Consider the following 23027-nt stretch of genomic DNA (forward strand, 5'->3'; position numbering starts at 1 on the left):
GGCGCTAACATACCATACAAGGAGCATTATTTTAGCACTGGTTTTAAAGAAAAAGAGAGTTTTTTTTACATTAGACATGCTGTGTAATGCCATTGCTCTGTGGTTTTACACCTGTACTTAAAAGTGTGAACAAATTGAAAAGTTGAAATAAAAGTAAGGTAAAAAGAAACAATTTCCCCCAGAGGAAAGTGTTTCTCTCACACAGTTTCAGGCTTCAGGACAGATCGATCACAGATATCTGTACTAAACATTTAAGCATCCCAATTACGCTATCATTTTTATATTCAAATCACCATTTAAGAGAGTACAATTTCCAAATTGTAAGAGCTGCAGTGTTTTTTTTTGTTATAGCCTACATTATCAAAAATCTGTGGTTTTAAGCTAAGAACACCGAGCTTGTGAACTGCTGATAGATGCATTAGACCAATCAGAGGCAACCAAACCTCCATGTGTTGTGACATCACAACCACAACTTACTGGCAGTCCGGCACACTGCCTTCAGCGTTCAACCCTCAAGCCAGAAAAAGGGGATATTCTGGTCTTAATTTCTATAAATATTAATTTATAGAAAATAATCACAGTCACAATATTAGTCAGAAAAAAATCGCAGTTAGATATTTTTTCCAAATGATTCAGCCCTGATGCCAAAAATAAAGGTTATTTACAGGAAGTTCTGTCCATAAGCCACTCAAAGCATCATGGGGCGCAGCAATAAGGTGCATAAATCTCCAGGCAAAAGATTGCTCGAATACCTACCTCAGTATATAGAAATAGCCGCGCCCATCGCTACGACCAACTAACATTCTGTAATACACTCTACTTACAGTGACTCACAGTTAAAGTTGTTGTGGACTTGCTTTAGAGCTGCCAATGCTTTCATCAGCATCCTGAGGGAGCAGATCTATACATCGTTTCCTCCAGTCTGTTTAGATCTGTTATCTGATCCTGTAGCACTCTCAGTGAACGCTATGGCTAAGAGCTGATAACAGCTTTGTTTGCACACCACAGAAGGATGAGGAAAGCTCAGCTAAAAGCTAGCAGCACTTCTCTTTTCATTCACTACCTACTGGTGTAGACCAGAGGTCGGCAAGCCAAACATTAAGAAGAGCCATTTTGTCCTTTCAACAAAAATCAAACCACCTTGGGAGTCACAACATTTTATGTCCATTTTACCATCTTGGCTGTAAATATGTCTCAGTATGTGCTGATGTGCTAGTATAGGCTAAAAAATATAAACAAAAACACAGACTTACTTTGCTCTGCTTTAAGCTTTAGCTCAGCTATAGCCACTTTTCTCGCATCTCTGGCAGGAAACTTTTCCTCAAAAATTTCTTGTAAAATGTCTCTCAACGTTCGTTTTTTTACGAGACTGAAGTCAGCTTCTCATCTGCCAGCTTCTTGTTTGATTTTTTCTGTTCCACCTTAAATGGTGCACGAGGTGCCAGAATGTACCTACTGCACCATTTAAGTCCATTCGTTTACAAATTATCGATGTTCGTCTTAAATCTCTCTCTCTTTGCCATTTTGTTAGCTACTAGCTAGGTAAGACTGTTGTCTGTGTTGCTATGGTGACCAGCAGTCTGCACACCATCCCTCAGGGTAAAAGGGTGAATTAGCAGTTCTACATTAACTCCAGTGTTTAAGAACATTTATTGTTAAACTGTGTTGAACGATCAGCAGAGCTTTACTTTACTGCAAAGGGGGATTATTTTATTTTACCTACAAATCTAATTCTGCTGTGGAGCCTCAACAGGGCAGTAAAAGTGCGCTACAGAGCCACATGTTGCTGACCCCGGTGTAGACAAAAAATGTGTAGATTGTTCAACAAAAAAAGTCCTCCCTGCACCTCAAATGTTTTCAGCGTTCAGTCGGAATTTTTCTTTATTAGCTTTGCATTGAAGCTGCGAGGCCAATGTAGCTAACAAATAATGGCTTATATGGCTCACATTAGCACGGTGCTAACTGCAGGCCTAAATCTTCACACATTCACCAAACTGGAGATGTTCAGTATCTCTGATAGACTTGATTATGTAGTTTCTGACACTGTATGACTCACTGTTATCTACAAACATGAACTAAAGTATTAAAAAACTCCTGACTGCTGCTGTTTTTAGCTGTGGAATTTACTTTTGACCATTTGTATTATCTGTATTTTTTGCAGAATCGCAGTACTTTTATAAGACCTATATCCTGCTTCTTGCATTTTATTTCCCACCTATAATATTTGTGTGGTTTTGTGTACTGAAAATGATAATTAATTTATAAATGACCAGCTTAGTTTTCTTGTATGGACTGTAAGGACAGGACAACGAGTGGTATGTCTTTAAAAACTTTTATTTGTAAACCTTTGTTTGGAAAAAGAATGGGAATTGGATTCATGAAAAAGGATCTTTAATTCTGTTCACAAAAAGGAAATTTTTAACTATATTTTATTTCTAAAGAAACATTCATGAATTCAGCCAATCGTTAGCTCAAGATCAGCTGAAGGATTTGTAAACATAGATAAAGCCACAGGTGGCACCCAACAGGGGCACTTAGCGCACACACGCACACACACACACACACTCAGAACAAACAGAGTGAGGTTCCTTTAACTCTGTTGGGTAACAGAGCATGCTGCATGCTCAGAATATGTGAAATCATATGTGTCCCATTGGGACTGCAGCAGTGCACTTTTAACAGCGGCCAGCAGGTGGCATCATTTACACCAGTGTTGCATTAAAGGGCCCGTGTCCTACATGTTTTATAATCACATCATGCACTTTTTACGCGACCATTTTCCAATCTGTCTTTATCCTTTAGAATTAAACATGTTTATCACTGTTCAGCTCACTATATGGTATGTGGACACGTGACCATCACACCTATCTGAGCTCTCTTTCTCTCTTCTGTCTCCCCCCTCCTTTCCTCTCTGTCTCTCTCACTTCTTTCTGACTGTCTGTCCCTCTCTCTCTCTTCTGTCTCTCTCTCTCGCTCTGTCTTCTCTTTCTCTATCTCTCTCTCTCTCTCTCTCTTTCTCTCTTTCTGTCTTCACCCTCTCTCCCGGTCTGTCTCTCTCTTTCCTTCTCTCTTGGTCTGTCTCCTCTCTCTCTTTGTCTCTTCTGTCTCTCTCTCTTTCTCTCTCTCAGGTTATGGAGAGATCTACCCAGTGACTCTGACCGGCAAGGTGGCGTGCATCCTCTATGCCATGGTGGGCATCCCGCTCATGCTGCTGGTCATTTCGGACGTTGGTGACATTCTGGCTAAGCTCTTCTTCAACAGCTACAAGAGCCTCCACTCCCGCTGCAAGCGCCTGCTCTTGCATGTCTGGAGCCCCCGCAAGAAGCCTCGAGAGTTCGCCACCATCCGTGACGGCACCTACATCTTCAGCCGGGATGTGGTGTCGCAGGAGGCGCCGGGCGACCGGCCGACAGCCATCCACTTGTCCATCAAGCAAAAGGCTAAGCAGGTCCTCGACAACGTGGAGATCTTTGACCGCATCATTGCCAGAGAAAAGTTTGTATGCAACTGGCCGTTGGCACGCTCATGCTCCTGCCCCGAACTTAACCAAATGACCCCCTCCGCCTGAAGACTTCAAGATTTGGGACTTCACATCCATTGGCCAAGAAATGGACCGCTTCAAAGTTCCCTTCCTGGTGATTCTCTTGGTGGTCTTTGCCTACATCCTGAGCTGTGCCCTAATACTGCCACTGTGGGAAAGGGAGTTTTCTACATTTGATGCCTTTTACTTCTGCTTCATCACTCTCACCACCATCGGCTTCGGCGACATTGTTCCCAATCATCCCAAGTTCTTCATGCTCACCTTCCTCTTCATCATCATGGGCATGGCCATCATGAGCATGGCCTTTAAGCTGGGTCAGTCACGCATCGTTAGCTGCTACCACCGCTTTATTCGCTGCTTTAGCTGCATCGGTGTGGGGAAAGTGGGTAACTATGATGTACAGGGGGAGTGACCAGCTTGAAGGATTCATGGGAAGAAATATGGGACATTCCTTTACGTTAGCATGTCTAGGACATTTAACCCTTGCCATATTTTTGCCATTTTTTCCACTGAAAAAAGTTCAGAAGTGCAGACTTAGACCTGTCCATACAGAAGGTAAATTGAATGTAAGTGTACATTACTTGGCAAAAGTCAGAGACCACCCTTCATTCAGTCATTAAGTACAAGTTACTCACTGTTTAAGAGATGTTTCTGAAGAAATTAGAAATAAGATGGTGCACTTGCATAAAGAAAGGAGAAAGCCAAAAACAAATGAAGTGAGTTCAAAAAATGATACAGAGACAATAAGACTCCTAACAACCATCTGGAAGACCTGGTAGACACCAAAACTGCCCCCATCAGATAAACAGCACTTAAAGCTTTCATCTTTGAGAGAGAGGAGAAAATCAAGCTGCTTCAGATCTGAAAACATCCACAGGAGTTCCTGTCCATCCTTCCACTGTGAGAAGACAACTCAGCAGTATGGGTCTGAAAGGATGTGTAGCTGTCAAGAAGAACCTCACTGAGAAAAGGAGACACATCAAACATAGGTCCAGACCTCATCATTACTGAATGTGCTTGATTACTTCAGAAAAGGATCAACCAACTTCTAAGACTGAACTTTGGATGTGTGTCTGCAGATTTCTTTGAGGAGCTGAAAGTGAGTCTCCTGAAAAGAATGGAAGCTGGAATGGACACAATAAATATGGAAAAATTTGATGCTGTATGTAGTTGATCTTAGACTTTTGCACAGTACTGTAATTCATTGTGTAACAAGCTAATTAGCTTTAGACTTGGGTTCAATTAGCTCAGTGAACATTTCAGGAGTTCTTTAAGGGAATCAGCTTTGTTGAGATCCTGTGAAAGTTGTAGATGTGATCAAGTTCAAAGGACTTTTACTCTTTGTTTGACATGGGAAAAAGAGAAGGTTAGTTCTGAGGCAGTTCCACATTCTACCTAGAGAATGCTGTTGCATGAGGGGGAGAATTTTGACTAAAAACAGTTGCATAGAGTTGAAGGAAAAATGGGGGACCTGAGGACCAGTTCGGGAACTATTGTTTTAGCTCACCCACATCTTTGCCAGTTTACTAAATTCTTGTTTTTTTTATGGGTTTATGTGCTTATTGACATAATTTGAAGAAAATATATGTAGAATTTGGCAGGTATTTGTGGAAACAGTCAGAGTGACTTCTGACGCCCTGTGTTTGTTAGCACTGTTAGCCTAGCAGCTCCAGTTCTAAAGTAAACCTAGCATGGACTAGCATGAATCATTGGCTGGTATAAGCTGTTTATGCTGGTTTATGCTGGTCTGGTGCTGGTGTAGCTGGTTACCCAACATGTGCTGTTTTTTCTAGCAAGGAAAAAGGAAATTTTGGACACCAAACATGTATTATGGTGGATATTTAGCAATTTCTGTTGAGCAGTGCTACATTAGCACAACAGTGCTAACAGCACAACTATGCTCAGCTAGGTTACTCAAAGACATGCACTGAAAACATGAAAACTAACATTCTCTGTAAACTTGATTAATTTTCTTTATAGTTTTCTTTAGTTTTACCTTTTTTATATTTATCACAGCAGGCACATTTTTCACCGCTTTCATTTTACTAATAGTTGGCGTTAATGGTAATAACCCTGTGCCGTGTTCAGAAGCTAGCTAGCTAGTCAGCTGGTCAGTGAAAGCCCTCTGCACGTCTCTTTTTTCCTATTGATATTAATCACTGACCACACATCTAAAACGCACATATGTACAGAGCAACCAATTTTTGTGTGCCCCCCAGCATTATTTTCATATGGTGCAGAAAAAACCTGCACAAATGCTAATCAGATTTTATCCAAGACAGATAGCAAGCATGTATCGGTCCTCTGGCTTGATAAGGTCAGTAACCCGCTAACTGTATGCCACTGCTGGTCCACCTAGATTATTGTCCTGCATATAATATCTAACTAGTTTTTAATCTCAACCAGATTTTAAAAGCACTATACTTTTATTTTGAAAAATAAACTGAGACAAATTTACAAAATACTGAGAGAAAATATAAAATAGGTCTAATATAAAATGATTTTGTTGAAAGAGTTGTTGCTGACACTGTGCTAGATTGGTTACAGCTGCATAACCAGCTTTATTTATTTATTAATTATGACTTTACTATTAAAATTATTAACCAATTTACAAAAAGAAATGGAGGAAAAATAAGTCAGTTGGACTGTGTGTGGAAAATGGGTGATGAAAAGTGTCATTTTGTCTAGTACCCTGCTTTACCACCAGTGGGCTACCTGGAAAATGCTGACCAAAAAAGCCAGTGGGCCTCCAGCTGCCAACGGTGGCCTGCTATCCTCTTGCTATCTGGGACATTTATGCTGCCCAATGTAAACAAAATGTGAATTAATCTTATGAGGTTGGCGAAATGCATGAAACGGCTGCATGTAAAGAGGCTCACTATTGCTTCGAGTTTTGCAATGTGAATGTGTGACTGCCTTGTAACTACACCTATTTATGTCTTAAAGAATTCAGCATTATGCAGTACATTGAGCAGTATTATATTGAGTCATAGTGAAAGTTATGTTTCTTAATGCATCAGCATGTTACAACTTGTAAACAATTTAACAGGAATTCTGCCAAAACATCTGCATAATTCAGTGCTAAAGGTTTAAACAGAGTGATTTAGAGTGGTTTGGCGTGAAATGGTTCAGTTGTCTTTACAGTCATGGTGATAGGAACCAGGGGTCGCCATGACTACAGCACAAAAATAGACATTTTATTTACTATGCTAAACCACCACTGAACCTACACGTGTCGTCTGAGTTTTTATATGTAGCATTAATGATGGTAAAATAGTGGCTAAACTGAGAAAATAAGTTTTCTGTTGGAACTATTTTGCCTCACAGCACCTTACATGAAAATTTCCACCATGAATAGATTTTAAGACAATAAGTTTTAGACCAAAATCTTCTCAAAACGATCATAAAAAAATGTCTTACACATCAGGCAGCGTATCTGGTTCCTATCATGTCTGGTTCCTATCATGTCTGGTTCCTATCACCACCACTGTGAACATTTCTGACTCTTAAGTTTCTCTACAGTGAACCATTTCACACCAAACCACCCTGAACGACTTTGTTTACATCTTAACCATTTATTTATGCAGGGTTTTTTTTTAAATCAGTGAAAACCCTGTTAACAACTTTAATTTTAGGCTTGTTGTTCAGTTATAACCTTAACCATTTCATGTAATTATATGTAGTACAATGAGGAAAAACGTTCTCTGATATTCTAAAGAGATTAAATGAATAGTTACTAGAACATTATCTGAACATCTGAGAGGATTTTTTATTACATGTAGTTGTCTGACCAAAAGACTGCAAACAATGTAGTAAATTGAGCCTCACTTTTTAGCCACATGGTTTTATTAGTATGAAGTTTCTTCCTGTTTGTGCTCAGAGAACAAACTGACCAAAGACAGTTAAAAAGTCCAGATATGGGCATCAAAGGGTTAAGGCTTATTATTCAGTATCTGCTATGAAACGAATGTGCTGAAGTTCTGCAGTTATGAAAAGTGAGGAACTGAACTGTGGACCCACATACAGACCCTTAGACTGGCTTTACACGATGAAACTTTCATGCAACTAGTTGCATGGTGCGTGTTTTCTGCAACATCATTTTGTTATTTACACAGAGCAATTAAAAAAACAACAAAGTTGCAGGGAATGCTTCATGTAAAGGTCAAGTTGCATGTTGTGAGTTGCCTGCAACGTCATTTCCCTGCAACTTGGCGTTCACATGAAGCAGTTTGAAAACAAAGTTGCATGCAACACATTCAGTTACTCCACTAGTTAACCAAATTAGCAGCTCTTATATTTTAGTAGACCATATGGTTTTTGATATAGTCATAGGCGATATTTTACTATATATTTGAGTTTTTTATTAGTTACATGTATGTAGCCTTTGAAAATGAATGAGTAAGTAGCCGTTATGATTATTTCCCATGTGATGTCTTTCTCACTCTGTCCTAGAGGCACAACACGTTCATCGTGGGGCTCATGCCAGTGTCCTCTTCTGTTATAATTTTCATCTAAATGAATCTGAGCCCTGTGCAAAATTAGGGGGTTTCAAGAGAGTATTACTGGTCTTTTGATTTGCTGTTTCATGAAACTTGTTTCACAAAGTTGAGTTGCTTGCAACTGTTGCAACAGAGTTTTAAATGAGTTGTAGCACTCAACAAATGAGTTGTATGCAACTCAAAATTTGTAGCACACATTGTGCAACTCAAAAAAAAATAAATTTTTTTTTCAACTAGGTTTCAAGCAACTAAAGTTGCGTGAAAGTTTAAAGCCGTGTAAAGCCAGTCTTAGAGTTTGAGGGCTTAAGTGTCACTGACACAAAATGTTCGGGAAACGAGTCCATTCTGAAACAGCCTGGCTGTCATTATATATCTGCTTATGCAGGCTCGATTACTGTTTCAATATGATCCAGTTTTCATTATGAACAGATGCAGCTGTTTCTGAACCAGGCTGATGCACTATAGCATGGATGTACAGGAAGATGTTAGAGAAGAAAGTAAGTCCTTTTTCTCTTGTTCTTTCCTTGTCTGAGTCTTAAGCGAAGGTAATTAACCCTAATCAAGGGTGTGTTTACAACAGAATTAATGTAAAGAACCTTATAGAGGATTATAAGGGAGGATGAATTTATTGAATTTCGTACAAAACGAAGTTGTAGGAAAAGCTGAAATAAACTCTTTGCTCAAACTTTAACCACTTGTAATTTTTCACGCATTTGGTTTGTGCAACAGATTTTAAATCGTACGATTTCAGTTCAGAGCTCATCAACTGCATAATCTTTGTATTATGGTACGTCCTTCACTCAAAAGAATTTTGCATGCTTAAAAGGTTCTTCAGGCACATGGACAATGTGTTCTTTATGGTTCTATATAGAACCTTTTTGACAGTGTTTCTATATAGCACTAAAGTGTTCTTTTATTGTTACAAGCTTAACATCATAACAATGGCAACCTTTTTGATGCTATGTAGAACCATTTTCAAAAAGGTCCCGTGCAGAACCATATACAGTCTGAAGAACCTTTTCACCATCCAATGGTTCATTTAAAACTGGTTCTACACTCTTGAAAAAAGATGGTTCTTCAAGGTTTCTTTAGTAAGAGGTTCTATTTAGCACCATGAGTTCTACATAGAACCATTTGCATGCTTAAAAGGTTCTCCAGACCGATGGACAATGTTTTGTATATGGTTCTATATAGAACCCTTTTTAAAATGGTTCTATATTGCATCAAAAAGGTTTTTTTTTCGTATTGCATACAAGCTTGACATCGTAACAACAGCAGAACCCTTATTGGTGCTATAGAGAACCATATACAACACCTGGAATGCCATGGGTTTAATGATGAAACACCTTTGGCATTGAAATTGTTGAACAGGGTTCTATATAGCACCAAAAAGGGTTCTTTTATTGTTACAAGCTTGACATTATAACAATAGCAGAACCCTTTTGGTGCTGTGGAGAACCATATACAACACATTCTCCATTAATCTGAAGAACCATTTCACAATGCAAAGAACCATTTAAGCATGAGATGGTTCTATGTATAACTCATGGTTCTAAATAGAATTATTGTCTTTTCTAAAGAAGCCTTAAAGAACCATCTTTTTTAAGTGTGTAGTTCAGTGTGTAGTATTTATTTGGCCAGTTTCCCAGACCCAGATTAAGCCTAAGCTTTGATGCCATGGGTTTAATGGTGAAACAACTTTGGCATGGCAGTTTAGTCCATTATGCATGAGTCCAGTTAACTGGCCTATGAAGGCTTTTGACATTTCTCAGATGTTTACTTGTGTTGGATGTACCAGATTGTTGGATAGTATGAATGTAGTTTAGTATGCAGAGTTCTGGGATGTACATAATGAGTACTGGGCCAAGAACTCAAACCTTTCCCACTGCCTCCCATTGGTCTTAGAAAGCTAAACCAGCTAAAGAACTCAGAGGACATTGTGTTTAAATGTATTAGTGACTTTTAAATCTTTTAAATGGGGTTTTTGTTAACACCCTCTGGTTCACAAACTTGCCTCCGCACCAAATTCTGTTTCTACATCTGTGTCTGTATCTGTGTGATAATCCAGCACAGAAATACAGTTCAAACATTTCCTGAATCTGTAGAGTCGCCCTTTCCATTCCATCTAATCATAAGAACGTACGTGACTCACATCCGAAGTTATGAGCCTGTGAAGAGGGGCTGAGATACACGCCATCTGCCTCTCACCGTGTGGAACTGGTGGATTCATGTGTCTGTCTACATTCTGTGTGAAACTGACCAATGGACATTCAGGAAATCACTAAGGACTGACCCATCACCCTTAATTCTTCTTTCAGTCCACTTTGGAGACTCATGTGAAATGGCGTGCAGAGGGTTTCCAGCTGCTGAACTTGCTGCAGCAGTTTTGGAAAGTAGTGATGAAGATAACGGAGCATTTTGATATGAAACATATGAGGATAATAATATATGAAGAGCCTTTAAAGAAGAATTCAAGAAGATATGAACGAATTGAGAGAATGCTTTTAGATCCCAGAGGGTTTATGGGAAGTGTTTCATGAGACAGAAACCAAATGACATCAAATACACACATTTATGATGGACAGTGAGCATACGTAGCCTATAATGTGCATGAATTACCAAAATAATATCATTAATAATCAATAATATCATCTCCTTCAGTGGACTTTTGTTTTCTGCAAAAGACTGACTTACCTCAACCAATGTGGTAAACCTGAAAATGGACGACATGCAATTACAGATTGTTCTCCTGTCGTTGCATTTGCATTAAAGAACATGTACTTTTTGGTTCCCAAAAGAAGCCTCAGATTATGAACTTATGAACTAGGCCTGTTCTAAAGATCTAACACAGTGGGTTGGATCCCTGGACATGGATTAAGCCTAGTCTGGACACAACTGTAATGCCAGTTTTGGTTCCTTAAGTCTACACATGTAAAAAGATCGTTCTTCAAGGGTTATTTAGTAAAGGTAATGGTTCTATTTAGAACCATGAGTTCTATATATAACCATTTCATGCTTTTGGTGCTATATAGAACTATATACAATACATTCTCTATCAGTCTGAAGAACCATTTCACCATGCAAAGAACTGTTTAAGCATGTATTAAAAAAGACAGCTCTTCAAGGTTCTTTAGTAAAGACAACGGTTCTATATAGAATCATGAATACTAACAGAACCATTTGCATGCTTAAATGTTTTTTTGCAAGGTGAAATCATTATTCAGATTGATAGAGAATGTGTTGTATATGGTTCAATATAGCACCAAAAAGGGTTCTGCTATTGTTCTGATGTCAGGCTTGTAACAATAAAAGAACCCTTTATAGTGCTACATAGAACTGTCTTCAAAAAGATTCTGTATAGAACCATATACAACACATTCTCCATCAATCTGAAGAATGATATAACCATGAAAATGGTTCTATATAGAACCCATGGCACTAAATAGGAACTTTTACTAAAGAACCCCTGAAGAACCATCTTTTTTTCATCTTTTTCTTCCGATTGATGGAGAATGTTGTATATGGTTTTATATTCTTCTATTGCTACAAGCTTGACGTTATAACAATAGCAGAACCCTTTTTGGTGCTATATAGAACCCTTTTCAAAAATGTTTTTTGTAGAACCATATACAACACATTCTCCATCAATCTGAAGAACCATATTACCATGCAAAGAACCATTTATTTTAATTTTATGATAACAATAAATATTGTCAAACTGCCCAGTTCTAGTGTCTATACCTAGTGTCTGCACCTGTGTAACTGTGGACCCTAACAGTGGTTAGTATAGCGTAGTGGGTAACTTCTATGCTGTAAACTGGGTTCAATTCCCCGTCTAGGCCAGCACCCAACACTATACCGATAAGAGTCCTTGGGCAAGACTCCTAAGACTACACTGCCACTGTGTAATAGGATCAAATGATAAGTCGCTCTGGATAAGATAAGTGTCCAATACAGCATATTTGACCTGTCCCTCTCTGTGGGGGGGGAAGGGTGGTCTTCCCTCTCCCCCTCCATGACTCAGTACAATGCTGGCCAACATGTAAGTCTTTTAGCCGCTTTAACTAGAAGGTGACAAAGAACTTATGAATGGGGTGAATGGAGAACAGTTGCAGAGCAGACAGCAGCTGCAGACGTGGTCAATCTTTTGCATGCCATGAGACTCCAAAGGGGCGCTAAAGCAAAACACACACTGGGACACACCAAAGCAGTCTGTCTTTTATTAGCTGTAGGCAGGCAGCTGTTCAGATGCTAACAATACACAACACCAGCTACCTTGCTAGTTTACATTACTTGCTAGTTATGCTAAATCATAACTTGCTGCAAATAGCTGCAAATGTGTGTTCTTTATGGTGGTGGTCATAGGCCTGCTGGGAAGAAGACTGTTAAACCATTTGATGGTTTTGCTTTCTAATGGGAATTGGCTCAATTATAGACCACCTTTAGATCTATATTTCACATACATTGCAGTCCATGCTGAAATACATTAAACACTACAAGGTATTTCAGAAAATATTGCCATGTTAACCAAACATATATTAAAACACAAGAGCAAGTCTCCGTTGCAGGGGTCCATGCTGCCAAAGACCTCCCTGCTGTCTCCCACCACCTATATGGCACTGCACCAGTCCCCAATGCTTGACCTTGCGGGTGGGCCCACATGGTCTCCCCACATTACCTTTTTGGGCTAAGCACGGTCTCGGTTACATGGGCTGTCCAGCCACCAGGCGCTCCCTGAGGAACACTACCCCCAGGCCTGGCTCCAGGGGTGGGTCCTGGTAACCCTCTCCCGGGTACATGGTCTCTTGTGTCCCTTAGTCATGGAGTATTTTGGATCGAGTTAGTCTAGGTCTTCACTCCAAACCTGTTCACCTTCGGAGAACCTACCAGGATCATACTACTCCAGGCGACTTAGCTCTGAAAATCCCTAGACCACACAAGCCCTTCCGCCGCATCAAGGCCCCAATCCAGGAAGGGTGGAGTATCTTGGGGTCTTGTTCACGAGTGATGGGAAGAGGGATCGTGAGATCAGCCACAGGCTGGGACAGGCGGCAGCAGTAATGCTGTTGCTGTACTGGACTGTAGTGGAGAAGAGTGAGCTGAGCCATAAGGCAAAGCTCTCTGTTTACCAGTTTTTCTACATCCCGACTCTCACCTTTGAGTAATGACCGAAAGAATAAGGTTGCGGATACAAGCGGTGGAAATGAGCTTTCTTCGCAGGGTGGTGGGCTGCACTCTACTTGATAGGGTGAGAAGCCTGGTCATCCAGAAGGAGCTCAAAGTAGAGCCACTACTCCTCCACACTGAGAGGAGCCAGTTGAGGTGGTTCAGGCATCCAACCAGGATGCCCCCTGGCCGACTCCCATTGGGGGTTTACCAGGCACGACCTACTGGGATGAGGCCCCGAGGTCGTCCTAGGACCCACTTGGGGGGTTTTATATATTATTATTTGAGGGATTATATGTCCAAGTTGGCCTGGGAGCGGCTCGGAGCAACACACAACTGAACAAATATAATAACAAATATAAATAAATGCATTTTAAAAATATATTTAACAAATACATTTTTGGCCATTTTTATACACTGCAAAAATATATATAACTAGTACATTTGGAATACATTTTTTTCCCTATGAGTAAGAATAGCTCAGCCAGTTTGCATTAAAGTCCCTGTAGCTACTGAATAATAAGCTTTAGTATGTAATAAGACTGAGATTTTAAGAGGTTAAAAGTATTTTTAATGACATAGCCCTACTTTATGCACAGGAGATGATTGTTTTCTTTGCCACCCCAGTAAAATCATAGGGGTCTAACCACTGTAAAGGTTCTAGCTACACTGGTGCATTTTAGGCCACAAGCTTATCTCTAAAACTGTCTTAAACTCTTCGGACGTCTGGTTCCCATCACCACCACTGTGAACAATTCTGACTCTGTGAAGTTCTCTACGCCTTTAAAAACAATGGTTCTTCAAGGGTTCTTCAGTAAAGAAAATAGTTCTATATAGAACCATGAATACTCACAGAACCCTATGCATGACTGCATCGTTAAATTATTATTTAGATTGATGGAGGATGTGCTATAGTTGGTTCAAATCTTTTTGAAAAGGATTCTACATATATAGCATCAAAAGGGGTTCTTCCATTGTTATGATGTCAAGCCTGTAACAATAGAAGACCCCTGGTGTTATAAAGGACCCTTTTTAAAAAGGTATCATCATCATCAGGTACCATATACAACACATTCTTCATCAATCTAAAGAACATTTAACAATGCAAAGAACACTTCAATCATGCAAAGGGTTCGGTGAGTGTTCATGGTTCCACACAGAACCATTGTCTTTACTAAAGAACCCTTGAAGAAACATCTTAAGTGTGTAGAATGAAGCACCAAACTACTCTGAATGTCTCTGTTTACATCCCTCTCATTCCTTTGCAGTGTGGTGACTATATTGCTCTTGGCTGCTGCGGATATGGATGCTGGACGCTAGATGCCGCCATTGCAAAGGTGTGCGCACTGCGCAGGAGGAGCGCACCTGTTGAAGCGCGTTCCCAAAGATATTACAGCTTGTTTTACTGTTTCATTTTATTTGCTTTGGGTGTTTATTATGAACCAGTTCTGAACGCCAGATAAATGATTCATCACTTTTTCTGGTCACTGGTCACCTTTTAATGGACTTCACGTAATATCACTTCAACAAGTTGTTTAGCTGATTAGAACTATTTATAGTGGCTGTTATTATAAGATGACGTAACACGATTGACAAACAAATGCAAACCCAAAACAAAAGCAGCCCCTCGGGACAATATGTGGGTTTATTGGTCTATTTATTTGAACACGATTTGCATAAACGGGGAGGCGTGGCCTGTTGCGTGACGTCAGGCAGCGGGCAGGTAAGTGCAAACCCAGCCCTCGCTATAAATGTCCATTTGAGGTCAGACTGCAAGCCATCTGTGGGTCTGACTCGCCGAATGTGAGGGGTCTGGAGGAAAGGGTCTCCTCATCATCCAGACAGTTCTTAGACAGCTTTGGGGTCCCGCTTACTTTGTCTCCACACCCACCCAAGCCTGTGCGCGCGCTGGATGGCCATGGCTTGGTGAAGCGTCTCCAGACTGGCCGTGCCCGCCGCTGTGTCCGTGCGCCAGGCTCTCCGCTCGCGCAGCTGTGTCTCTCGCGCTGAAGATGGGATTATTTGACGCCTTCCGAGATGTGGGTGTGCTGGCGTGGCTGAGAGAGGGTCGGCAGTCCCGCAGACTCATCCTGCTCATCGTCTTCATCGCCCTCCTGCTGGACAACATGCTGCTGACGGTGGTGGGTGAGTGGTGGGCTTTTCTCCCTCAGAAGCTCTGATCCCCCCGTCAGATGTTCTCAGCGGTGCGTCAGTCCGTCACTGATCAACTGGTGCTGCTCAGGGGTCTCAGGCTCCGATTTCTGCTGGACCCCTGATACTTATTTCCAGCATTTCCACTCACTTAAAAAAGATGGTTCTTCAAAGGTTGTTTAGTAAAAGGTTCTATTTAGAACCATGGGTTCTGTATAGAACCATTTGCATGCTTATATGGTTCTTTAGACCGATGGACAGTGTGTTGTATATGGTTCTACATAGCACCAAAAAGGGTTCTTTTATTGTTACAAGCTTGACATCATAACAATAGCAGAACCTTTTTTGATGCTAGGTAGAACCATTTTCAAAAATGTTCTAAAGAACCTTTTCACCATGTAATGATTCACTTTAGCAGGAAGTGGTTCTTCAGGGGTGCTTTAGTAAAAGGTTCTATTTAGCACTATGAGTTCTATATAGAATCATTTGCATGCTTATATGGTTCTTCAGACCAATGCACAATGTGTTGTATATGGTTCTACATATAACCTTTTTGAAAATGGTTCTATATAGCACTATAAAAGGGTTCTTTTATCGTTAAAAGCTTAACATCGTAACAATAGGGGTCTTGGTCTCTGATTTTTGCTGGACCTCTGATACTTACGTCCAGCCTACACTTTTAAAAAAGATGGTTCTTCAGGGGTACTTTAGTAAAAGGTTCTATTTAGAACCATGAGTTCTATATAGAACCATTTGCATGCTTATATGGTTCCTCAGATCAATTGAGAATGTGTTGTATATGGTTCTGTACAGAATGTTTTTGAAAATGGTTCTATATAGCACTATAAAAGGGTTCTTTAATTGTTAAAAGCTTGACAACATAACCATACCAGAACCTTTTTGGTGATATATAGAACCATTTATAACACATTCTCCATCAATCTGAAGAATGATTTCACCATGCAAAGAACATTTAAGCATGCAAATGATTCTACACAAATGATGGTTCTTCAAGGGTTCTTTAGTAAAGACAATGGTTCTATATAGAACCGTGAATACTCAAAGAACCATTTGCATGCTTAAAATGGTTCGTTGCATGGTGAAATGGTTCTTCAGATTGATGGGCAATGTGTTATATATGCAGCCTTTTTGAAAATGGTTCTATGTAGCACTATAAAAGGCTTCTTCTATTGTTAAAAGATTGACATCAAAACAATAGCAGAACCCTTTTTGGTGCTATATAGAACCATTTTCAAAAAGGTTCTATGCAGAACCATATACAACAATTTCTTCATCAATCTAAAGAACCTACTCACCTTGCAATGGTTTACTTAAGCACAAACTGGTTCTACACACTTAAAAAATGATGGCTCTTCAAGGGTTCTTTAGTAAAGGCAAATGTTCTCTTTAGCTCTATGAGTTCTATATAGAACCACTTGCCTGGTGAAATGGTTCTTCAGCTTGATTGAGAATGTGGTATATATGGTTCTATATACAAACTTTTTGAAAATAGTTCTATACAGCACTATATACCTTCATACCTACAATCCTAAGAAAGACAGTTGTTCAAGGGTTCTGTATTAAAGAGAATGGTCCTACTTAGAACCATGAGTTCTATATAGAACATTTTACATGCATAAATTATTTTTTGCATGGTGAATTGGTTCTTCAGACTTCAGACCAGATTGATGCAGAATGTGTTGTGTATTTGAAAATGGTTCTGTATAGCACCAAAAAGGGTTCTTTTATTGCTACAAGTTTGACATTGTTACAATAGCAAAACCTTTTTTGGTGCTAATCAGAACTATTTTCAAATACACAACACATTCTCCATCAATCTGGTCTGAAGCCTGTAGAACCAATTTCAAAAAGGTTCTGAACAGAACCGTATACAACACATTCCCCATCAATCTGAAGAACCATCTCACCATGCAAAGAGTCATTTAAGCATGCAAATGGTTCTGAGTGTTCATTGTTCCATATAGAACCACTGTCTTTACTAAAGAACCCTTGAATGAAGAACGCTAAATGTTATTTTGCATGGTGAGATGGTTCTTCAGACTGCACCAAAATGGTTCTGTTATTGTTACAATAGAAGGTTCTGCTATTGCTACAACAGAACTATATACGGCACATTCTCCATCAGTCTGAGGAATCAATTCACCATGCAATGAACCATTTAAGTATGAAATAGTTCTATGTATAACGCACATAAGTGCTAAATAGAACCATTGCCTTTACTAAAGAACCCTTGAAGAACCATCTTTTTAAGAGTGTAGCCTATATGGGGCGTGTAATGTGTTAAACCAATCACAGTGACCACCACTGTTCACTTCTGAGCCTTAAAATCTGATTATTTGCTGGTTGTAGAGCTCGACATCAATGAAAGGTGTGGCAATGATAATGAAACACAGCTAACATTAGCTAGAATTAGGTAATTCTTTACCTCTTCTTTTGGATTTGCATCTGTTTATGAATTCATCTGCACCTCAGTTCAGCTCAGAGGCCCACTTATCTTCATAGAAAAGATATATAACACCTACATTTATTATAGTGAATGCAATACTGATTGTTAAACCTAAGTCATAAAAACAGGCAAAACATGTAACAGGTCTCAGACGTTCTTTAAGCATTACGACTGAAATAATCGGCCTGTTTTCTTCACCTTAAGGCTCCAGACTGCTTTAAATCTGCTACATTTGAAACTGCCTTAAAGCCATTTCAGAGAATGATTGTGCGAGCTAGCGTCAACAATTATGGGTGTTGGTAAAAAACAAAACAAAACAAAGGAAATGAATTGGTGTCTGGGGAAAAGTGGTTAAGGGTTACACCAGTTAAAACAAATAGTGAAAATGCAAAAGAAAAAAAAGGAAAAAGAAAAACAATTTGGATGGAGGTAAAGAGGGGGAAACGCTGGTAGAGAAAAGACAACAGAAAAATGACTGAGAGAAGAAAAACAGCTGAGGATGTTAGTAAAAAGAGAAAAATGACCAGAGGGTTTAAAACTGAAAAAAAAGATTGGATAAAAAGAAAACCAATCAGTGATGAAAAGTGAAAAAGCAGCAGTTAAAGTGAAGAGTGAAAAAAGTAATGAAATTGAGAGTGATTATAGTTGGATGCCCAGATAACAAAGGAAAACAATTGTGAGTCGTAAAAAAAAATATTAAGAGAAGAAAAACAAGTTGTATGTTAAAAAGAAGAAAAAACGATGTTAAGTACTATATATATATATATATATACATATATATATACATATATATATATACAGATAAGGTCAGATAAAGTTAGTGAAAACGATTGTAGTGTTTGATAAAAACTGAAAAGAAAAGAACGACTTACTAAAAATAATAACACCCCCTTTTCTCAGTTCCTCAGTGAGAAGAATAATTTGGTCGCTTCTTGGATTACAAACAGGATGGGATAATCTCAAATAAAGACTCGGTTTGTTTGTTTGTTTTTTTTTAAGAAAATAAATGGATTTATTTTTTTTGCACTAAATAAACTGGAGCGACTCGTTTAGGTGTTTCCGTCTCTAACCGGAAGCGTCTCGACTGTGGGTTTTGTAGTCTTAGCGTAGTTGTTTGTGGTCGATAATGTCCAGACTAAAACACTTTAACGTTTCGTTGCTCGTATGAACGGACAGATATGTTGTCAGAGGTTGAGATTATGTTGAATAAACCACTGATATTTTTAATCCTCGTGTTGTTGATATTTAATGAGAAGAAAAGTTAGCTAATTTAATTAGCTCTGCTACGTTTCTTCCTTCTCTAATCGCTCGATAATCAAACAGAGTCGGGAGTGTTTGCGCATCAGAACCTGTTGATATGTTGAAAACTTGCAGTATTTACTGTCCACCAGCTCTGAATGTCCACACTTTGGCACTTCTGTCAGATATTCTGAGAAGATAAGGTGATAAGACCGAGGTGAAAAGTGGTCAATGGCTCATACAAATGAACAGTGTTCATCTTATTTGTGTTGAAATACGTATCAACACAAATTATTAGGGACCAATGAACGCTTAGAGTCTTCTCTTAGAAAAGATGGTCCTTCAATGGTTCCCTTAAGTAAAGGGAATGTTTAGGATTTTAGGATTAGGGATTCTGTTTAGAAGCATTTCATGCCTAAATGGTTGTTTACATGGTGAAATGGATTGATGGAGAATGTATTGTGTATGTTTCTGTATAGCACCAAAAGTTGCTATATAGAACCATTTTCAAATGGTTATTTAGTAAAGATAATGGTTCTATGTAGAGCCATGAACACTTAGAACCCTTTGCATGATTAAAGGGTTCTTTGCATTGTAAAAGTGTGCCTCAGAATGTGTTGTAGATGGTTCTGTAAATAACCTTTTTGAAAAGGGTTCTGTATAGCACCCAAAAGGGTTGTTCTGTTGTTACAATGTCAAGCTTATTACAACAGAAAACACATTTGGGTGTTATGTAGAACCCTTTTCAAAAAGATTCTATGTGGAACCATCTACAACACATTCTCCATCAATCTGAAGAACCCTTACATGATGCAAAAAACCTTTTAATCATGCAAAGTGTTCTTTAAGATTTTGCATTTTCTTTACTAAAGAACCCTTAAAGAACCATGTTTTTAAGAGTGTACAGCACATTTACCATGCAAAGAACCAATTAAACATGAAATAATTCTATATAAAGCCGTTCTCTTTAATAAAGATCCATTGAAGTAGCATCTTTTTTTAAAAGAGTAGGTATGAAAATAAGAGCATGAGTATATATCAAGGAATTAATAAGGGCTTTTTTAAAGAACATTTAAAGAAATGTTCAGTGCACCAATGAAGTGTTTGCTGGAAGCCAAACATCACTCAGAACCTTCTGTCTAACCATAAATATGGTTAGTCCTTGGCTTTGGACCAGTGCTTCTAGGTAACATTGTCGTTTAGGGATCCTCCATATACAGGCTTCCAGAGGCATGTGCACCTTTTCCACCAACAGTTTACCTAGAGGTCAAGTGAGCTGACACAGTGGTCAGTCTAATACACATACAGTAGTGTGCAGCAGTCAGAGACCACTTTTTCATCTATTGTATTTGCCATTAAGTACAAGTGATTCATGTCAGAGTCAACAAAAAGCAGGAAACAGGATTTAGTGTTTAGTGAAATATAACAGCAGTGGTTGCTTATATTACAGCTTCCATTCTTTGTTCATACATCACTCAGTGGTACAGGAACAGCATACTAATATCATGTTGCAGCGATGTGAGCCGAGCAGAACTCTCAGATAATTAGGAACTGGTCAGCGTTTGGCTACTCTGCTGCTCTTAAATGGACCCAGTTGACAGCATTAGAACTGGACACTTTAAATCCGGCCTGAAAACGTTCCTGTTTGAGCACCTTTCAGCTCAGTTTAAACACTGATAGCGTTCCAAGCCCTTCTGTAACAGCACTTTATTATTCCAATTTAATTTTTAATTCGATTTTTAATTATCTTACTTTAACTTCTAGTTTCATTTTTACTTGAATGATTTTGTCTTTTAAATCTGTTGTTTTAATCATATTTAATCATGTTTGTAATTTCTCAGTCTTAGAAGTTGGTTGTGCTCTCTGCTTCTCACGACCCAGTGATGTTGACGTCTGGACTCTGGGGTGGTCATTGCATGACATATTGACATTTCAAGCAAGACTTGATTTCATCCTCTCTCTCAAAGATGAAAGCTTTAAGTGCAGTTTATCTGATGGGGACAGTTTTGGTGTCTACCAGGTCTTCCAGGTGGTTGTTAAGAGTTCCATTTTCCCTTATATTTGGTATTATATTTAGCTGTTGAGCCTTTGGTGTAATTGTCTGGTAAATATATGTTTTCTGCTCGTTTCTGACACTGAAAAATGAATGAATTGTACCTAATTACCATTTGAAGTGTCCATGTATAGGACTGAATAGGATTTGAATGGATGGAGATAGGAATACGAGGTTAGATGATCTCTAATAAGCTGCTGTTCCAACCCCTCCACATGATATTACCCATGAGAGTATTTAGAGCCTCAAAACATTACCTGATTTAATTAGCTAGTCAATATTTCTCCTTCCCACATCACATAATCACTGTGATCTGAGAAGTGTCATATAATCCATGGACCAACGCTTGCAAATTCAGAGCTGAATGTCTCATATCAACAGGTTATAAGCTCCAACACCGGGAGATACTCAGATTTCCTCGGTATTAGAACCTGCTAATCATGTTAACACCAGCATTCTAACAGAGCTTCACACATCTAAAGCGTCTCTCTTTCTCTCTCTCTCTCTCTCTCTCTCTCTAACAGTGCCCATCATCCCCAGCTACCTGTACACAGTGGACGATGAGGCGTCCGCTGCAGCGAGGAATCACTCCGTCTCCTCCAACTCTCCCCCTGGCACCTTCCAGACCATCGTGTCTCTGTATGATAACTCCACACGCCTCACCAACCTCAGCCCTCTGTTCGGTACCCCCACTGTGACCCCAGCGCTGACACCGACCCCCACTCCGACCCCCAACGCCTCCAACTGTCCCAAAGCAGATGATCAGCTCTTGAATGAGAACGTGAAGGTGGGGCTCCTGTTTGCTTCGAAAGCCACCGTCCAGCTCATCACCAACCCCTTCATAGGACCCCTCACCAACAGGTAATGAACCCCCTGAACACTAGACTTACTATTATTATCAATCCTGTATTAAAATACTATAATAATAAAATGAAATATGAAGAGAAAAGGGTAATAACCCACGTGTAATAAAAATGTTTGTACATATATTTGCTCATACTCAAAATATATGTGCAATATATATATGATTAAAAATGTACATGCAACTGTGGTAAAATTTTATATTTGCCAAAATTTTGCACATATAATATATATACACACACACATAAATTGTGTGTGTATATATATTGTAAATATAAATTAAATAAATTAATAAACTCTCTTGTTTCCAACCCGATGTATGTCAGTTCGGCTGCGGTCACTGTAATGTCGCTCTCCTCCAGCTCGCAGCAGCGTCAGGTTCAGTTTGGCATCAAATAACAAGCCTTTTAATATAGAAGAACTTTCCCTCTGAAGGACGGAACTGAAGCGCTGTACACAGTAAAGAGACAAAACAGCTTGAGATGGTTGGCTAGTTGGTAGTCTGGAGAGCAAGGATGCTAGTTAGCACACTGGCTATTGTGTCTGAAGTTTTAGTAAGTTACAGATTGCATTCCTTTAGACTTACTGAGGATTCAACTGCATTAGCTCTTATGCTAGCTAGCGCAGTTCCTATATAAACTATGCTAGCCCACCATTTTGTTTTGCCTCACAGCATTTACTACGTGTAGTGCTTCAGTTCTGTCCTTTAGCCTGAAGGTTTTCCTATAATAAAAGGCTTGTTATTTGAATCCTTGCTGAATCTGACAGAGTTCTGGTAGGTTTACATTTGTACAGTGCAGAGCCTGAAGCTATTAACAAAACTAAAACTCGTGAATCGATTTGTGAACATCTCTGGTGTCTAGCACCAACTCTGAGGTCAGCTAACTGAACCTTGACCTTTATGACCGCTCATAGCTGAGATTAGCTGACGAACTGCTGCTGTGAGCCGCTTTATGGGGAATCTGGCCACTTCCCTTTTCTTCTGTTAAATCAAAAACATGACTGCGCAATGCTAGAAGGCCCTGGCAAACGAGTCCTCAATGAATTGGC

The 23027-nt window shown here is 39.3% G+C and overlaps 2 protein-coding genes across 2 annotated transcripts in view; both read left to right on the forward strand.

Moving 5' to 3' along the window:
• Positions 1-15216, forward strand: part of kcnk18 (potassium channel, subfamily K, member 18) — a 31070-nt gene extending 15854 nt beyond the window's left edge. The window contains 4 exon segments of the mRNA XM_036593695.1: positions 3129-3553; positions 3555-3923; positions 12859-13016; positions 14919-15216. Of these exon segments, the coding sequence (XP_036449588.1) occupies positions 3129-3553; positions 3555-3923; positions 12859-13016; positions 14919-15216 (1250 nt within the window).
• A 2-nt stretch (positions 15217-15218) lies between these two features.
• Positions 15219-23027, forward strand: part of slc18a2 (solute carrier family 18 member 2) — a 37079-nt gene continuing 29270 nt past the window's right edge. Inside the window, 2 exon segments of the mRNA XM_036593356.1 lie at positions 15219-15351; positions 21641-21977. Coding sequence (XP_036449249.1) covers positions 15219-15351; positions 21641-21977 — 470 coding nt within the window.

Source organism: Colossoma macropomum, unplaced genomic scaffold (assembly GCF_904425465.1).
Source record: "Colossoma macropomum unplaced genomic scaffold, Colossoma_macropomum, whole genome shotgun sequence".
Classification (NCBI taxonomy): domain Eukaryota; kingdom Metazoa; phylum Chordata; class Actinopteri; order Characiformes; family Serrasalmidae; genus Colossoma; species Colossoma macropomum.